The 20,612-nt window shown below is 37.6% G+C and overlaps 1 protein-coding gene across 1 annotated transcript in view; it reads right to left on the bottom strand.

Annotated features, from left to right (window-relative positions):
* The window catches only part of LOC145982483 (uncharacterized), a 72,754-nt gene that overhangs the window by 28,657 nt on the left and 23,485 nt on the right, over window positions 1–20,612 (bottom strand). Inside the window, exons 2-3 of the mRNA XM_083115941.1 lie at window positions 15,353–15,529; window positions 674–899 (exon numbers count right to left, since the gene is read on the bottom strand). Of these exons, the coding sequence (XP_082972067.1) occupies window positions 674–899; window positions 15,353–15,510 (384 nt within the window). The 5' untranslated portion in view covers window positions 15,511–15,529. The remainder of the gene's footprint in view (window positions 1–673; window positions 900–15,352; window positions 15,530–20,612) is intronic.

The raw sequence follows: 20,612 nt of genomic DNA, 5'->3' as shown, positions 1-20,612 counted from the left end.
CTTCAATTTGTTCTCATCGTGACATTTGAGGGGAGGTTTTGCCCCCTAAAACCGTTTTATAGCCAAATAAAAGAACACATATTTCTTTCTTTGGGCCCCTCTATACAAATGCCAAGTTTCATGGAAATCGGAGGGGGACACAGGGGTCACATCCCTACCTCAATTTGTCCTCATTTTGACATTTGAGGGGGGTTTTTGCCTCCTAATACAGTTTTTAGCCAAAACAAAAAATATGCATTTCTTCCTTTGGCCCTTCTATACACCTGCCAAGTTTCATGGGAATCTGTGGGGGACACAGGGGTTAGATCCCCACTGCAATTTGTCCTCATCTTGACATTTGAGGGGTTTTTGCCCCTAAAATAGTTTTTTAGCCGAAACAAAAAAAAATCACATATTTCTTCCTTTGGGCCCCTCTATACACCTGACAAATTTCATGGAAATCTGAGCGGGACACAGGGGTCAGATCCCTACTTCAATTTGTTCTCATCTTGACACCTGAGGGGACGTTTTGCCCCCTAAAACAGTTTTTTAGCCAAAAACAAAAAAAACAAAAAAAAACACATATTTCTTCCTTTGGGTCCCTCTATACACCTGCCAAGTTTCATGGAAATTGGAGGGGGACACTTAGATAACCTCCCTTGTTAGTTCATATGAACTGTATAAATTCACAAACCTCTGATCCTAGTTTAAAGTTCACATGAAACATCACATGGCCAATCTCTCCAAATACCCAATATGCATCTAATTTACATTTATCTTCATCAATTACATGTTTAATTCCTATTTCCTTCCGAAAGTTTGTGAATTTAATACCATTCACTATTTCATAATGCTTCATCATTTCCCTCACATCTGTGAAGTTGGGTCCAAAAGAAGGATCTGGTTCTTCAAAACTTCCACTAGAAGAAACCCAACGAATGCAATTAATTACCAGTTAAAAATAAATAAAAACTAATCGCACAAACACAGACATAAATACTTATGTATTCATAAATTTTAATTTCAAATGCTGAAAAACCTGATTGCCTAAATGCATCATTAGGAGTCAATAATGAAATAAATAACACAGATCAAGAATTGGATGAGTTCCATTTTGCATCAGCTCAAGAAAATATTTTAAATGAATATTTACATACAGTAATTCTACTGTTCATAAAAAACATTTATCTAGCATTCTACTTTGTGACACTTTCCAGGATTTTCTTTCTAATTTACACTTCTTTTCTGATTCTACTAGCTAATCATGGTAGAGTGAATGATGCTTAGATGAAATTCATGAAGGGACATTCACCATGGAACACTCACATCCTGGCAAGAACTCAAACCAGTAAGATTCAGTGGAGGAATCTTGAGTTCATCACTCAAGGTGCTTGGCCAGTGAGGCAGTGGTTTTAATTTCAGACCTGATTTATTAAGTATAAGTAATTAATTTTTTTGTTACTTGTGAAGCCTTTTGTCACATGAGCACTCACTTGCTTGTTGGGGGGGGGGGGGAGAATAGAAGTAAATAATACATTTCACAATATGACCTACTGCTAAAAGCAGCTGTTACGTTTCTGCAACCAGTATGGCTATTCCACCAGTTAAGACAAAATTCAAGAATAATTCCAGATTTTACAGAATACATTCCAAAATTTCAAGAATATTTTTAATAATGTACAGAAGCCCTTCCCCATATTTTTTGAGAATATTTATCGGAAAAATATTATTAGACACTCAATGCTACAACGAATACAATGATATCAAACCTTTGACTTATGATTTCACTTCTTTGTTTGTATAGATCTCATCCAGCCCCATGAGAGGGGAGGAGGAGTGGAGAGGGTATAAGAAATAAGGAGTCCCTTTCAGCACAATGTGTTCCAAACATTTATCGGCAAACGCAGCACACCTATGATGTGACACAAGATAATGTATTATACTATGCACTGCAAAATGCATTTTTTTCACTATACAGGGTAAGTCAAAATGAAGGACCCGATTTCAGACATTTACATGAAAATATGTAAGTCAAACTAAACCACCTGCAAGAGAAAGAAATTTGGATTTTTTTTGATGCATTAGGAAAACAGGCCTTGCAGGACATTTAATAGAAACATGGTTTAATCTGAAAAAGTTAAACTGAATTTGCCACCACTAGCAAATTGAAATGTTACAGATTTGTTTGTGTTGAAAAACAAAACAATATTGTCAGCACTGAGACTATTTGCAACCTTCTCTTATTCTACTTAGGAAAACATGTAAGCGAGTACATGGAAGGAACAACATTTTTTGGAGATGAATTCCTTATCAAGAACAAATAATAACAATAATCAACATTGAACAGCTAAAATAACTATGAACATTATACAAGCTGGTCTCATTAAGAACAAACATGAAGCATCTAAGAACTCTAATCACCATTGTGAAGTGGCACTCAGCAGACATATAGACAAGAGACAGGATCATACACAACCATGCATGTGATTACTCTGACTGTGGACCCTGGAGTCATCTCTTTGTTAGCCTTCTAGCATGTAGTTTTCAGATTGTACCATGTGGAGAGAGGTTAGCCCCCTTACACACAACATAAAAGAAGTAATTTTATAAATAAGAAACGAATAACTCAAATGAAAATGAAATTAGAGCTATTATTTCATTTGGGTACCATCAGTAAATAATGTCATGGCAGTAACATCTGTAGTAAACAGCATGAAAGTAGTCCAGTCAAGATCATGCCACCTATCTACAGTTTTGCAAATAAACAACAATTTCAACTTTCAAAAATAATTTTAAAAAATGCTAGAAAATAGTCTTAACATAAAGAATATCATGAGGTATTAAAATCTGAATACTTTCTTTGCCATTCAATCAAATTCACAAGGATGTTTTTTTTTTACTTCAAAGTTTACAAAAAGTATAGAATCAAGTTCATTCCATGCCGAATCATCACAACTCCCAAACGACCATCTCAGATTGTAATGAAATTTGGTAGGATGGTAGAGAACATGAAGTAACTAGCATGTGTACAATTTTAGCCTTCAGTGATACATGGTGCTCATACAGGAGGGTTGCCAAATGTCAAATTTATGTCAAGGTCAATTCACAACTTTTCTTCTAATTATGGTATAACTTTCATATTGGGCTTATTTTGAAGATAAGGGAGCATAGTTTTTATAAAAATAGTTTCATATGAAAACATTGAAATTTTCATTAGGTCGTCACATGATGTGACCTTTGACCTTGAATACCTAAAAATGGTACTTTCAATTTTTGTGGAAATAAGTTATGTTATTCAGTTAAATGTAATCTTTCTTTGCTGTAAGTTTCATTTTGGGATGGCTTGGGAACAGAAATTAAAAGAATCTGACATTTGTAAATGCTACATTCAGTGAACACCTTACAGTCTAGAAATGTCCAGGGCCCCGAAAGTGGGGGACCAGGGGTGCCCGGGAACCTCAGTTCTCATTTGGGACCCCTGTATAATGGTCCCAATGTTTAACTTTCAACACGATTTCTTTTTGTAACAGAATATTGTTTGTGCGATGGAAATTTCATACATTATTTGAGGACTCTGTGGGAAATTAGTCAGGATTCTGCTCTGAAATGGGCATTTTACTCTATTAGTATTTCATTTCCCAAATACACAGTTAATTAAGGAAAATGCATGGTATATTATGATTATGTGCAAGAATAGAGGAAGATACATGGGAATACTCTAGTCCTCGTGATCTTGAATGAGTCAGTTCATCAAAAAATATGTAGATGCCTTTGTTTTCCACATGAATGTAAGCTACTTTTAACTTCCATTGTCTGTTGTCGATGTATTGGTTACCTCACCTTATGAACTTCTAAACCACCAAAATTTGGAATACTATCAGATGCATTCGAAAAAGTCAAAAGAAAGGAATGATTATCATTATTATTACACATAATATGCTTGGCTCTGACCCATCCCAAAAATTAGTTCTGCATATGTGCCTGGGATGGGGTATATAACTACAATAAAAAAAAGGGATGTCTTAGCCCAGGGTGACCAGGTGCATGGTTTCGAAACTGTAAATGGCATTCGAGTGGCCTAATCTTGTCCCTATTTCATATGAACTAAAAGTACTTTGATAAGATAACAATTTGGTGGAACATTAATTACCTATATTCAACTATTATCGAACTATGATGGTAAAATGAATAACAAAATATATATGTTTTTAATTTATTTGATATTATCCTCAGTAGTAAGTTCATAAAATATCTATAAACAATATGCTATAGATATTCTATGTTCTGATCAGTACTCATGGTGCATAGTTAGGACTAGTACCAGGCCCATATCCAGGGGAGGTGCCATGAAGCCCGCTGCCCCCCCTCCTTGAGCTCTCAAATATTTCAATGTAAATCTATAAAAAGCTACGAAAATAACATCGAAGATATTTTCAAATTTGCAAAAATTTCGATTTTGTCCTTGCATAAATTAATGTGTGTGTTGTGGAAAGAGGCAGGCTCCAGAAGTATGCAGTTTGCCATATTTGGTAGTTTAAGTTTTATAACCACTGATGCCAGGCTACTAGATGTCCGGATTTAGTCTGAACAATCCATTCCTTTTAACTCCTGTCTCGACATTTCTTTGAAGAATTTGTGATGCGAAAATGTCTCATATTCTCATGTCTCATATTCTTTGGATAACTCACACTTATGATAATTGTTAATATGTATAATTTAATTTATAAATATATTATTTTCTAAACATGGAATTATAATAGCTGTTCAATGGTGCTGCTGTAAGAAAATTGAAGGAAATTTGAAATCATTGTTAATTTGTGGAACACAGTACTATTCGAGCACTAAGTTATGTGTCCTATGACATCCTTGCCTGTAAGCAACTCTGTTGCTGATCACTGGGTCGTAGGGGAGAGGGGGGCAAGTGAGACCCATTAAGAAAAAAAAGGTCATAGTGTGCACATTATTTATTTGAAAGGAAATAAACTTTTTACCACTCTACACATAGAACAGTTATGAACATTTTATCTAGTTCAAATACAAAAAAAAAATATTAACTCCACTGTTAAAAAATTTAAATAATTCAAGTCTGCATGTGGACTCACTTGCCCCACAGGGTGGGGCAAATGAGAGAAGCCAGATACAGAAATTGGACACTGAAACTTGACAAATAACTTTAACCAGACAAACGTTCTAAATCACTTAAATTATGTGTTCAGATTAATGGAAATATAACTGTCACATAACCCTTGTAGTCCTGGCAATTTGCACTTTGACCTGGGCAAAATTGCTTCAGAAGGATTTTAAAGAGTTTCTACTCAAAAATCATTGCTGAATAACATATCCAAAATCAAACAAAATCGGACAACGGGAAAGCCCCCAAAAACGAATTCCAAAGTCGCGGACTGACTGTTTTCTACTAAAGGCAAAAATAAAGTAATTTATGCTTTATTATTTACATTTAATAATATTTAAACTAAAACTATATTTCAACAATATACTATTTCTTACATAATTTTGATATTAAAAAGATATTTATAGAAGTTAGAAATAGAGAAAGAGAAAATTACAATTACTTCTAATAAAATTATTTGTTAAGTTCTCTTAATTATAAAGTCAACTTCTTAAGATGGACAAAGTTTAATTAATCATTTTCATCACTGCAAACACTGGTGTACACATGTGGGAGGAGGTGCAGATGGTACAGTCCCTCCCGAAATTTTGAGGAAAATCAAAATTTTTAAATGAATGCAGGAAAGAACTTGGGAAAGTGCTAAATGCAAATGCCTTTTAAAGTAATCCTCAGAATACAATTTTGAGTGAAAGTTCCAAATATACTAAATATTTATTGTGTATCCCCCAATAGTAGAGCGTAGGTTTGACTATTTTTACAATTCCAACACTTGCTCTCCCTCCCCCCCCCCCAAAAAAAACAGAATCCTACATATGCTAGTGACTGTCATCATATTATTATTGTGACCACTTGCCACCAGCTGTTGAAGAGGACAATGATTACGCTTGCATCCACATCATGCAGGAACAGCAAAGCATCTGAAGTAGGAAATCTGGATTTAGTGGATACAGCAAAGCAGCTATTATTCTTTACATACCAACCCCACCCTTCTGCATCGATCATCTCTTCTGTATACTTCCACATTCTCATTGAAAGTGTGTGCGAAACCTATGGTACTTTGTGGATGAATTGGTAGGTGAGTAACAATGATGTACCTGCAGCTATCTTCGATGAATAGTTTGTTTGTGGATTCCAATGACTCGCAGTCATACAACAGAAGCATTCGTTTTCTTCCAACAGTTTCAATAGCTGAATGTTGGCAAGAATGTAAACAAAATGAATTTGCAGCTGAACGGAGCTCAGTTACCTTCATCAGTTTGTTTAATGCTGAGGATTTTCCAATTGAACACATTCTGGATGTGGTTTTGAGTTTTTGTTTTAAGTCTACTTTATTTAGATACGCTAATCAAGACTGGACATTCAGTTGAAAGTGGGATCCTAATCACTATGTGCCTCCACCGGGTATCGAACCCTCAACCCATTGAATACAAGGTGACAGATGTTATCACAATGCCATCGGAGAGGCCAGAAACACTCTGGGTGTGGTGTTACAGCCCGTGGAAACATACAGAAAGAGGAGCAGTTTGTGGATGTCACGACCCAACAATGATTGAATTCCAAGGATATGGGAACACATTATTGGGAGATGTTCCCCACCTTATATTACTGCGATAGTATGATTTGAAACCATTGTCCTTGGCCTGGTACAGAAGCAAGTCAGCCTCCTGCCTCTATTACTGTTGTACAAATACTTGCATTTTGTTATGACACTGCAGAACAAACAATGTCCACATGAGCATTCTCACCTGTGTTGTACACAGCACACCATTGCTTCTTCAACATCTCACATCTAAGGGAAATAATTGCTTGGTTGTTGTCTTCATTAGCTTGGGAGTGTAATTTCTTGCCCACACTGAAATAACATTCCTACTGGAGTTGATGCAGATACTTCTGAGGTTATGCCCTTGATCACAGGAAAGTCACTGTATCCATCAGAAACAATGATAGTCCTTCCACCTGTCTTCAGAGTGATATCTACACAAGAGCAATGAGCTTGTGTGTTTCTTTGTTACGTGAAACTCAATGTAGGATAGATCAAACCATGATCCAGAACTCACTGGCTTGCACACTGAATTTCTTCCATTCGCAAATTGTTGGTTTATTTTAGTATTGCATGACCTAACTGAGATTTGTTGGCTCTCCTAAACATACTTTGTCATTCGAATAATGCATGAGGATATGCACGAAGCTCATTAGGCATGACATCTTCTGGTGGCAAAAGTCGTCATTCTCTGAAAGAGAGCTGCATCTACTTGTTATCATGTCCGACAGGGCTCACAACAGCAGCAGCAGAAGAAAACCCTACAGTTTTTCACTTTGTCAACCTTTTGGCAGAATATTTAAATACCTCTTTCTCAATCATTTTGAAGATGATGTCCATAACAATGTATTGCAATTAATCAAAATTAACTCCTGGATCAGCTGTGACTGCTGTACTAGTGTTGCAGAAACTTGAGTCAAAATGGAATGAGGATATGGATTCCAGTCATTCGATTACTTTTTAAATATCACTATTGTCCCTTGTTTGTGCATTCTCGCATTTCATTGTGTTGTTCACTACTCTTCAACTAAACTCTGATATATTCTTGCTTTGCTAAGTTGTAAGTGGAACACAGGTGCATGGAAACCAGCCATGTCTCCTTCCGGATTTCTGCAAATCCACTTCCTCTTGTCAGTCCTCCCTTGCTTTGCAGGGAATGCAGTAGTGCTTGTTCTATTACATGGTCTGATCAGAGTTTGACCCAAGGTCCCAGATTCAATACCTGGTGGAGGAACATAGTGGTTCGGATCCCACTTTAAACTATAGGTCCAGCCCCAGTTAGCCTTTCTGTGCATAAAGGACTTAAAACAAAAATGCAAAACTCAATCCGAGTCTGGCCCATAATCTATCGCTTCATCTCGTCTCAAATTTACCTCCCAGGAACATTTTCTGCATGGTTGGATTTTCAGACGACAAGCAAAGTTTTCTGCAAGTACAGGTATAGGGGCATGAGGCAATTGTGATGTCTGGCTGCTGTAATGATGGAGAGAATCTTCAGCATAGCTTGCAACTGCATATTGTCCACAAACCGGTTCTATCAGCATTTACCAAGATACATTCAATGCTGGCCATTCGTGGTGATCACATTTTAACTAACATAACTGGGGGGAATAACGCCATGCTAAGCTGCTTCAATTTTTCCTGGCATTATAAAAACATCTGGCAATGTAAAAACTGGATAAGGCAATAGATGCATTTTTTCGCTAGCAACAAAAAAATTATGGTATCTTTATTTCAAATAGTAGACTGAGAGCTGTTTTCTAAGAAGGTGCATTTTGGCATTATTTCCCACTTAGCCGGGTAATAACGCCACATGTGTAGGGGTAATAATGCCATACTATAAGAATGTCCTAATAAAATAGATAAATGGTAATTACTCACTTTATACACACTTGAAGCATTATTCATTCTACAACTATTTAGAAGATGCCATAACATGCAACGTATAATATTAACATTAACATAGTATTAGTGTAATACACAAAAACAGATTCTATTTTCCACGTTTATTTATTTTCTACAGTACTGATAGATTTTTTTATCTCTTGAAATCTAACTTTAAATGAGAAAACAAAATTAAATTAAATAGAAAAAAAATGAAAGCAAACAATAAGTGCCCGTGCTGAAGATATCTCATATTAACAATAAACACAATAGCAAAGTTGGCGTTGTTACCCCAAATTGAAGTTGGCACTATTACCCATAATATGCAAGTTCTTCTTTCAGAATGCATTTTGCTTCTTCCTCAAAACAAAGAGAATTAGTTAGTAGTATGTTTGGAAAACATAACGACCCACGTACAAAAATAATACAGAGTGTGAACCTTTAACGTGAGCAAAGAACTTACCTTCTCAATTTTACATCAGCGTCTCCGAATAGCCGCTTTCACCACAAACAGCTATCTCACACTGGGAAGAATGGCGCAACATCAGAACAAAGGAATCACGTGACTTACTTGCTAGTAACGCACACACTGCATATGCCCTCTATCGAATTCACTTTCAACTTTTCGAGATATAGCCAGCCGGCATTATTACCTCAATAGACGTTATTCCCCCCAGATACCTTACCTCTTGTCCATTGTCCATTTTTTCTCACAAATTATGCATAATTTAGAGATTACCATTCTTAAAAGGCAAAATATAATTTGGCATAACAAGAAAACACAAATTGTAAGTGATAATACACAAAATATTAAAAATTATTCACAAATATACATAACATCTTAGGAAATTCACAATAGCCAGTCTGCCATTTTGAAATCCGTTTTTGAGGGTTTTCCGGTGGTCTGATTTTGTATATGTCATTCAGCAATGAATTCTGAACTAGAAATTGTTTAAAATGCGTCTGAAGCAGTTTTGTCCAGGTTGGATGGAAAAATGTTTTAAATTGCCTGAACTATTGTAGGAAGCTCATTTTATGACACACAAAATTGTATTGTCCAGTATTCTCTTCTTCCATTTCAGCTATGAATGTGAGGTTAAACCTTCCCATATTTTGTACCCTTCCAACAGTGCCTCAATCTATTCTTGAGATGAGAGTTGTCTGGGGTATACTGCATCCCACTGTTTCATTTCTCAATGACAGAAAACTATCCTTGAAACTCTGCAATGCAATGCCTGATGTCATCCTCCATCTACACCATTCCTCTCTCTGTTTCAGACACAGACAAGAACCATATCTGAATGAAGGTACAGGGATATAAGACATCACGACAACTATCATATTGGATTTTCATTAGAAGACTTGAAACTCTAAATTAGGATGTGAATTTAACAGAAGGGGAGGGGGGGCACAGAGTCCTTCCGATAGAAAAATTAACTGGCAAAAGAAATGAGTGGGCATACCCCAGAACACATACACATGGAGGCATTGTCGTCGAGAATAACCTAACGGTAGTAAAGCAATGTAAATTAACCTACTAGTGAATCAATCAACCTGGAGCATGTGCAACCCTCTAATATTCTAGGTGGATGCTCTTACCCCACCCCACATGTTTTATTTACTCGACCCCTGTATGAGAGTCTAATATGTAAGTATGTATGTATGTATGAGGTTCGTAAAGAGATATATTATGCAATAAATATATTACAAGTGTTAAAATGTATTGATGATATGTAATTGAGGTTTCTGTATACACCATAATCTTTATAAAGATAACACCGAAATATATACTATACAGAGGCTGTTCAGCGTATATTTGGCCAAACGCGATTCCTCCCCCCTGCACTCAGAATGAACTCACCCAACCTTGGTCGGGCATGTTTGTCAGTGTAGTGTGTGAGCTGTAAAAGAGTGGTTGTGTTTTCTCACTGCAGGCGAAACTTCGCAGAATGGGCATGCAAGAGAATACACCGACCCAAAGACAGATGGAAAATCATCTAAATATGTCTTTGGAAACTGTTAACCGCACACCTTGCACCTGCATACTGGTGGTGGCTTCTGTGCATGGACGTGTTCTCGTCCCCTTTGTTGGAGAACCGAATGCTGGGGCCATGCAATCCTTATACTTGCCAATCACATTCTTGAATAAAGTCAAACTAACGTCACAATTCTTGCTCTTACACTACTTCCTGATTATTGACACACTGAACTTTGCGTCATAAAAGGCTACAACATATCCTTCCCAAAAGCAACTGTTCTGGCAGCTTTTTCGGCCAAGCGAGAAAACTCAAACACTTGGAAAGTTATACAACGCACTCCTCCCAAAAAGCGGCTCAGTTTGGGCGGCATTTTTGGCCCAGTGAGAAAACACAACCACTCTTTTACAGCTCACACACTGCACTGACAAACATGCCCGACCAAGGTTGGGTGAGTTCATTCTGAGTGCAGGGGGGAGGAATCGCGTTTGGCCAAATATACGCTGAACAGCCTCTGTATATATACCTATAAAATCATCAATTTTCAAGAGTAGCGTACTGCTTCACACACAGCCTCTCCAGCTTCTATGACACCAACTATCTCTTCGCGGGGTCATTTCCTGTCGTGGTATACAATTTAGCTAGGCTGGACATACTTGCCCAACCTGTCTCACTTTACCCACCCTCCCCTACAAGTGAGTCGAATTTTTACAGTTACTTTGGACCATTATATTGCAACTCTATAATTGTACCTTTAGCTCTAGTTGAAATATTACCATATCATTTGTTGTCACATCTAATACTTCAACAGCATTCTGCTGGCCACAGTGATGCAGTGTGCTACATAGCCAAGGGTCCCGGATTCTAATCCCAGCCTGGGTGTTCTTTGTGTGTTCCTTCATCATATCATCACTCATCCTCATCATCTTGATTACACAAACTTTTCAGAAAAGCAATGCAAAATAACCTAATTGAATCAACACCACATCATTTCGGAGCTTCTCTTTGTTGCACATTTTCGGATCTGGCCAGAGGCCTGCACGAGACTTGGAAGAAACTCATCCACAAGGAGTCGCGGCAACAATCACATGCAACACACACGTCAAGCAAGGTGTTCGACATTGCGCAAACTAGCTTCCCTTCCACAGGCCTCAATGCCTGCAAAGTTTTTCTCTTTACCCGTGCACTAGAAGTCACGTGAGACCTGATGCAGTCAGACGCAAGCACCATTGTCAGTGTTTCCAATGGCCATTAAATTTCACTACACAAGGAAACATTCAAATTATTCTAGTCGCAGGTGCCTTGAGGTTATACTATTAGATTTTGTTAACCTCTCAAATTAGTTTCATTATTATTTCAAACAAACTACCACATATTTTCAAAATTTGTTTTGAAGATCTTGAAATAGGGTTGTGTGTTTTGCTCATTTTATGTCACATTTCTGGTCTTGAAATCATAAATATTCTCTCTGTTTCATTTTTACGTTGTTTGATGAAATGTCTAAATAGCATTCCCTACTATTTGCACCCATTTGAAGATACAAGCTAACAATTTCTATATATTTTGCATCGTGTTACTATCAATGTGTTCTGTAGAACTAGATTACTTGCGACAATATGAGAGAACAACTATTCATTGAACTAGATGGCAATATTCAAAAACCTTTTTAATGTAAATTCTGATTTCATGTTGCATTTTTATGGACCCCTGTGCTTAAGTGTTCAGCATCACGTGATATCAGAAATGTAATGGTTGAAAAAGAACTACATTTCACCTATATTGAGTATAAAATTCCCTTCAGAATGAAAGTTATGAAAAAAAAAAACTATCTTTGTGCCGTAGAGGGGATAATAACATTAAGCAAGCCACGAGCAGTATAAGTTTTCAAAGAGGAGGGGGATATCTTTCTCAACTAAATCGGATATTTAATTGGCAAAATTACACCAGAGAGAAAATCTGTAACAACAGTTTTCAAGGTTTTTAGAAAAAATAGTTTAATTGATTTGGTGTTGACTTTATGTACGATTAATCGGGACTGGACCAACATTTAAAGTGGTATCTGAACCACCATGTGCCTCCACCAGGTATTGAACCTGGGACCCCTTGATTACAAGGCGATGATGCTACCACTGCAACATCGGAAAGCACCCCCCCAAAAAAAAATAGTTTAATGTAAAACCATGACCAGTCACAACGTTCCAAAATATTTACAATGGCACTTTTTGTGAAACTTGGTTCGTACTCCTTTACAGGTGTCAGCAGTGGAGGTGATTAGGAGGCAGTTGACCCCCCCCCCCCCCACACACTTCTTGCCACTTTTGCCCCCGCACCATGCTAACCTTATGTACCAAGGAAAATTAGACTGTCCTTGCCCCCCCCCCACCTTTTTGCACCTTGCTAGCCAACCCCCCCTAATTTTGGAACCCAATTGCCGCTACTGGGTGTGAGTGATACAAATGTTTCCTACCACGGAATAAATCTCTGCAGTTTCAAATTGATAAATGTGATGAATATTTCAAGTCCACCTTGAACAGTTTAGAATATAAAAGTTGGCAACAGTGACTGCATGACTCATGTACCTGGAGACTGTGCAAAACCTGAAGGAGTGTTTGCTGTATATAAGCGAGCTGGGTCTTGCAAGGCCTGCCAGTTACCCGTGGGCTTTCGATGCTTGACAGTTCCAAACTTAGGCGAACAGTTTTACTCGCTCGCTCGCCACCCAAGAGGGCCAAGTAAGTGTATTTTGTGGATGTGCAGTGCTCTGGACCTGGCCTCCCTTAAAAGAATTCTGGGTTGGGGCCTGACTAGTCCACTTGCTTTTGACACTGTATTCTTCTTGCGAGGCTGAAAGTAGTTTGTGTTTTCCATCGCCTCAAGAACTAATTACAAAGTATGATAGGACAAAAGCATCTTAACTCTCTGGCACTGTGTCAACTACATAAGGAAAAACTGGATAATGTTGACACTAAAGGGGCCATGAAATTTTTCATTAATGTTGTTTCCATTCGTAAAAGTCGATTAGAAGTTGAAAATATTCTGTTTTGCAATATGCCACTATTTCATTTATTCAGGGCTTCCCCGATGGTGCAGTGGTAGAATCATCGCCTTGCAATTAAGGGAGGCACAAGTTGTTCGGATCTCACTTTAAACTGTACGTCCAGTCCCGATTAGCCTTACTGTGCATAAAGTGGACTTATAACACCAAATCAATAAATCAATCATTTATTCAGGATTAGTAGGTTTTCTTGGTTATATCTGTTAACATATGTGTGCTACTTCATAATGTATTAATGTGACTAGTGTTACATATGCATACAATGCATAACCAATGTTAAAAAAATATGTTGGTGTGAATATCTGTGAAGATATTAAACTCCCATAAAGGATTTTCTGAAAAAAATACAGTATATAAACAGATTATGATAATCAATTCCCAACCAAAACTTGCATATAAAGTATTAATTTACATAATCATATAATCACAATAAAATGAATAATTTGTCCAGTTCATGAAGTTTGATGTACCTTGATATGTCTATTTTTGTTGTCGGAGCTAGTAATTTTAACCACAATTTTTCAAATGTTAAACTCAAGTGTTTATTTTTAGGTCTCTACTATTGATTTTAATAAAAGTTAATAAATAAAAAAAAACTTGCTCGCTCATGAATTTCAAACTCATATTTACCTAATCATCCTCAAGAAATCTTATCCAGCAAAAATCTTCGATCTGTCAGATGACACTAACAAAGTAAACAGATTGGGGGAATTCTGTTTCCTCGATAAAGATAAATGCCAAACTGTGAAAAACTTGCCTCAGGGCATTTATAAATATGTACAGGGTCATCAAGCATGATTGCCGGGATTTTAAACTGTTATTATAAAAGAACTATTTAATGGATATACAGGTGTGGCATCTTAAAATGTTCAGAAAAGTTTAAAGTTTCGTGTGACCTTGTGTTACCATGAGGTTTAAAATGGCACATGCGTGGGAATACCTTAAAGAGAGTGTCACTGCAGCAATTGCAACTGTAACTCTGGACACGATTCAGAAGATGTGGCATGGGATTGAATACCGTCTAGACATCACCAGAGCTACAAATGGCGCCCATATCGAAGTGTACTAAGGTAAGTCTAAAACTTTAAAATTTGCTGAACATTTTAAGATGCCACATATGTATATTCATTAAATACTTCTTTTATAATAACAGTTTAAAATGCCGGCAATCATTCTCAATGACCCTGTATAAATTCAATGGGCTTTGGATTAATAAAGGTTGTAATTTTTCACATCTAGAGAGAAACAATCATGCATAATTCCCGGAGCCAATAATCCATGTATAATTGTTGGAATTAAGTAGCCACCCTGCCAGACACAAGTTTAAAAATGTAGAAGAGATTAGGCTGAACAATTTTCTTTACTAACCAGTGACAATCTGAGTTTGATATTTTTCCAGAGTAGTGGAAAGCAGTAAAGTTTAAATTTCTCAGTTGCAGTTGAAAGGGTGTAAATTACACAAATTTGTAAACGAAAGAAACAAGAGGCTTCTTGTGCATCTTATTTACATAGAAGACCACATCAATTCAAAAATTAAATACAACACAAAAATGGGCAAAGAAAAAACCTTAAAAGATACTTTCAATGTACACATGAAATTAAATGGTAGAATAATACTTAACCAACACACTAAACTTCCTGACATAAAGATACTACACAGACATACATACACATAGAATTAAATGTACATGCATGAATATAAAATTTGCGTTACCCCCGCACGCCCAATATGCCTTCATGGCATGGTGCTAAGCACAGGGGAACACTTTACTTTTTATCTTTTTTACCTGCAACTTAAGGAATCAAGAACAATTTCCCATGAGTCACTATTGCATTCTGTATGTTGCTCTAAAACAGCAATTTCCTCAGTTATTTTGTTGACTTCTGTTTGCAAGAGCTGTAATTGTTTATCCAACTCTTCTTGATTTGCTTCCTCTTCTTCCATTTTATTACCACTGCTTCACCTTAAAAGAAAGAATATGACACATGTATACATCAAAAATGATCCTCTCATTTTTAAGAATTAAATATATAGAGAAATTAATTAATATAGCCTCATTTGGTGAATTACATAACAGGGTGCAAAATCACTGCAGATTGGCTGGTGGGAAGGAGCAGACAGACAGACACACATGCACACTATATATATATACTCTATGTGATCAAAAGTATCCGGACACACCGCGAAACGTGTGTTTATCATAGAGGGCGACACAGTACTGCCATCTACTGCGTGGAACACATAGTCAGCGAACTCGGTAGTCTGCAGACAGTGTGAGAAAGCAGTATGGGATGGTCTGAGGAACTCACAGACTTTCAACGTGGTCAGTTGGTTGGGTGCAACTTGTGAAGGAAGAATGTGTGAGAGATTTCCACCCTCCTAAACATCCCTCTGTCCACTGTTTCCAATGTTATAGTGAAGGGATGTGTACAACCCAAAAGCGTGCCGGCCAACCTCCCATGTTGACCTCCAGAGACAATCGAGTGTTGAAGAGGGTCGTACAGCATTATCATCAATCATCCATCGCCACCATCACACAGGAATTCCGAACTGCATCAGGATCTACTCCAAGCACCATTACTGTTTGGCGCAAGGTGCAGCAACTTGGTTTCCATGGCCGAGCAGCTGCCCATAAGCCAAACATCACACAGTCAAATGCCAAACGCAGCCTCGTGTGGTGTAAGGAGCGTCGAGACTGGACCATAGAACAGTGGAAAACCGTTGTGTGGAGTGATGAATCACAGTACACAATGTGGCGATCCGATGGTAGGGTGTGGGTGTGGTGAATGCCTGGTGAATGACATCTACCAGCCTGTATAGTGCCAACAGTGAAATTCGGAGGTGGCGGGGTTACAGTGCGGTCATGTTTCTCCTGGAGGGGGCTTGGCCCCCTTGTTGCTTTACATGGCAATGTCACGGCAGAAGCTTACGTTGACATTTTAACAGTTTTCATGCTGCCTACCGTCGAAGACCAGTTCGGGGATGACCATTGTGTCTTTCAACATGACCGTGCACTCGTCCATACTGCAGGGCTTGTGGGGGAGAGGTTTGACGACAAAAACGTCCCACTAATGGACTGGTGTGTGCAGAGTCCTGGTTTGAATCCCATAGAACATCTCTGGGATGTTTTGGAATGCCTACTTCATTCTATACCACACCGATCCACATCAATACCTCTTCTCATTTTGGCACTCTGCGAGGAATGGGCTGCCATTCCTCAGGAAACCTTCCCGACACCTGATTGAAAATATGCCTGTGAGAGTGAACGCTGTCATCAAGGCTAAGGGTGGGCCAACACTGTATTGACTGCCAGTGTTCCCGATGGAGGGTTGCCCAAACTTGTACTTTATTTTCAGGTGGGTGTCCGGATACTTCTGATCACAGAGTATATATATATAAATGCATAATGCCATTAAATATATGTCAATTATTAAATAATCAAATTATGTTATAAAATATACAATATATTATATCGACTGTTATTTCATTCAAAATGTAATTGCAAATTGAAGAGTTTGATGTACTACTGATGCTATGAACAATGATTTGCATAAGGGAGGAGGGCCAAAAATAAGACACTTTAAGAAGATAATAGTTTCCTGCATAAAATTCACATGTAAGTGCTATTACATGTTTTATTAATATACATATTTATATACTTTGTGCTTGCTAACGAAAGGCAGTGAGAAATGGAGAAGAAATAAGTCAATCTAATTTCTGTGTTCTGGGGATTGCTGGCTGGATTCAGTTTCCTAAGAGATGAGGCTCTTTGTTATCAGTTATGTCATTGATATTATTCCAGTCAAGTATATTTGAATCCCAAACTAATTGTTTATGATTGTTGTTAAAACAAAAACTCTCCACCCGGAAGAGTTTGGTGGGGGGGATTTCATGACAAGACCGTTGGTGGGGGAATTCCACCCTGTCACCCCCGGGATTTCACACCATGTTATATAATATCAAAACTCAGCAGTTGACACTTTTGTCAGGAGATGAAAAATTAACAATTAACAAAAAGTATTATTTAAGTCCACAACATGCTCCAATATGCTAATCAAACCTGACATAGGCATGCAATATCTCATGTGAAATAGCCACTCAAGACCTTTCCAACATCGTCCCAATCACTTCTTAGGTGCCCTGATTGCCAAAATTTTGCAATTTACAGTTAACAAGATGTTGGAAGAAATGATCAAAATCAATCACACAGTTTGCACCACTGTAATTTCAGAAATACAAAAAATATGGATCTACAACTTATTTTCCTACCTCAAGTGCCCCTTTCAGAGTGCCAAATTCCAAATGAATTAAAATATGAAAGGTTAAAAGGTGCATCTTCGTTAGTTGATTTCACATTGAATGGTCTCTCTATGGCTGGAATCTTATCAGGTGACCACTTTTCAAATGCACTGAGATGTAGAAAATAAATCATAGCAGGAGAACTATTTATCAGGGTTTTTTTCTTTTTGTGAATGAAAGGTGTCTCAGCCATAAAATTTATACATTTTCTTACCATTAATAATAGTTAAGAAGAATAAAATATAAATTTTAGACAAAAGTTCATCTTTGGCAGTTCTATGTTGCCACCACAACATACTAAAGTGAATGAAAATATAGTAAGTAGCACTATTATGTTCCTACAATCATACACAGTCACATTGAAAATCATTATATACTTCTTGCGGGAAAATATAATCGAAATGCATAATGCACCTGAATAAAAAACAGTGTACCAATACTATTGAAAACAGGTCTGAAAAATTGGTTGTAGCTCCGGCCCTATGGACAACCATGTTTTGAAATTTGCAGTGAAGCACAAAAAAGACCACACTTGGAAGATACACCACTTTCATCCCCAACTAAAAAGGAAAATAAGCAGTAAAAAAATCATCATAATAGGAATTCTTTGAAATCTGGCATCTGCCACTGGAGGCTTTGAAGGACTTACATCTTCCATGTATAATTGGTAAAAGTTTCATCGGCTAATTATGAATAATAAAGAATGTACACTCTTGAGTGGGAAAAACTGCCCTCCTTGAAAATTTCAAAGTCAAAATCTGCACAATGTGACAAAACAGAGCAGGGCGGTGTAGCAAATCTCATGTTTGTTGCAACATTAAATCTTGATAGGCTCATTGATATATTTTCCCCCATAGTTTGTGTCCATGAAAATTTTTACATTCTTTGTGTGATTATTTTGGGAACATAAGCAGCTGCTTTCAAAACCTCCCACAAGCCAAAAGATGACTGCGGGTGCCTCCCCGATGGTGCAATGGTAACGTCATTGCCTTGTAATCAAGGGGTCCCAGGTTCGATACCTGGTGGAGGCACATATTGGTTCGGATCCCACTAAGCTGTAGGTCCAGTCCCGATTAGCCATACTGTGCATAAAGTGGACTTAAAACACCAACTCAATCAATCAAGAAGACTGCCACGATTTGATTACGGATGATAGTGTTACAAACAGTGAAGAACATACTTCAAGTTATATGCAGCTATAGTAATTTTTGACAAAAGCAGCAGGAGCAAAGTATGTGTAATATTTTGATATTGTTTTTGATCTGCTTTATTTTACTTCACTTTTTTGTGCCACTTTTGGCTAATTTGCGAAGATGGAGTTGAGTAATGACATGATGAAATTGATGAATGGACACACACAAACATCCCCGCCCAGGCCAGGATTCGAACATGGGACCCCTAGCATCCACGCCACGAGGGCCGGCGTATGTGAAGTAAAATGGATCAATGGAAAATTGTTTAATTACACAGGCCTGCATTTTGAGACTTTTTGAAAATTGTCTTAACTGATTTTAATGTTTTTAGGTGCGCTGAATCGGAAAATGACCCCCGTTTTCCTCCATCACATAAGGATTTTCCACAAAATGGAGTTAAAAGTTAAGAAAAATTGGTAAGAATTTACAATATAGAGATATTGTGTAATTAGTTTACTAGTTGTTATACTCACTAAATATGCAGTTGTACTTACGTATATGCATATAATATTTGGGGTAACGTGTTTAAATTGCACATTGAGTTGTAGAACTTGTAAAATAACGTTATTAATTATCGCGATGATTCCCCATAAAGAAACATAGGAATCATGTTTGATGATGTGAAGAAATGACGATCAACGTCCGTTCTGCTGTCTAGAGCATTGCAATGCTGTTCAGAGTGATTCTCTTTGGTTCACAGCATTGGTCGTGGAAGAATGGCGGAGAGGAATGAAAAGATTGTTAATGTGCTACAGTTATATAAGTGGAGTGTAGAAGAGGATGGTCATGGTTTGGTTAACAAATTGAAGGAATTTGGTGTTCTGCCGAAGGAGGGTAGATACATGTGCCCACATTTTGAAATTGTACAGAAACCGTGCGTGTATTGATAAGTATGCGTGGAAGTGTTTGACAAGTGTTGTGCATGGAAAGAAAAAAACTCAGCCATGCAATTACTCAGTGTCACTAAGGAAAGGGACTTTTTTCGCTAGATCCAAGTTATCCTTGTTACAAGTGTGTGTCTTCGTAAGATTGTGGGTCTCGAACTGTGCTTTGAATATTATTTGCGAGGAGGCTGAAATTTCATACAAAATGGGAGTTGACTGGTCTTCTTTCCGTAGGGAAGTTGTGGAACATTCTTTTTACAAGAACTGGCAGAAGATAAGAGGTGTTGGAAAGATCGTGGAGATTGATGAATCTAAATTTGGAAAATGAAAGTATCATGGCAGTCATCATGTGGAGGGACAGTGGGCATTCAGAGGGATAGAAAGGGGAAGTGGATGGTGTTTCTTAGTACCTGTTGATAAGAGGGATGCAGAGACTTTAATAGGTTTGATTAAAGAGTGGATTCTGCCAGGAACGACAATTACTTCAGACTTTTGGAAGGTATACGATACGCTCAAAGATGAGGGGTATGAGCACCTGAAAGTGAATCATAGTATTAACTTTGTCGATGAGGAAACTGGGGTTCATACAAACACTATACAATCTACATGGAGACAGGAAAAAGTGACAAATTCCAGTGGTACAAAGAAACTTATACTCCAGTTACCTGGC

Source organism: Lepisma saccharinum, unplaced genomic scaffold (genome assembly GCF_977018435.1).
Source record: "Lepisma saccharinum unplaced genomic scaffold, izLepSacc3.1 HAP1_SCAFFOLD_188, whole genome shotgun sequence".
Lineage (NCBI taxonomy): Eukaryota > Metazoa > Arthropoda > Insecta > Zygentoma > Lepismatidae > Lepisma > Lepisma saccharinum.
Note: the sequence above shows the minus strand (reverse complement) of the source record. Positions and strands in the feature narration are given on the sequence as shown.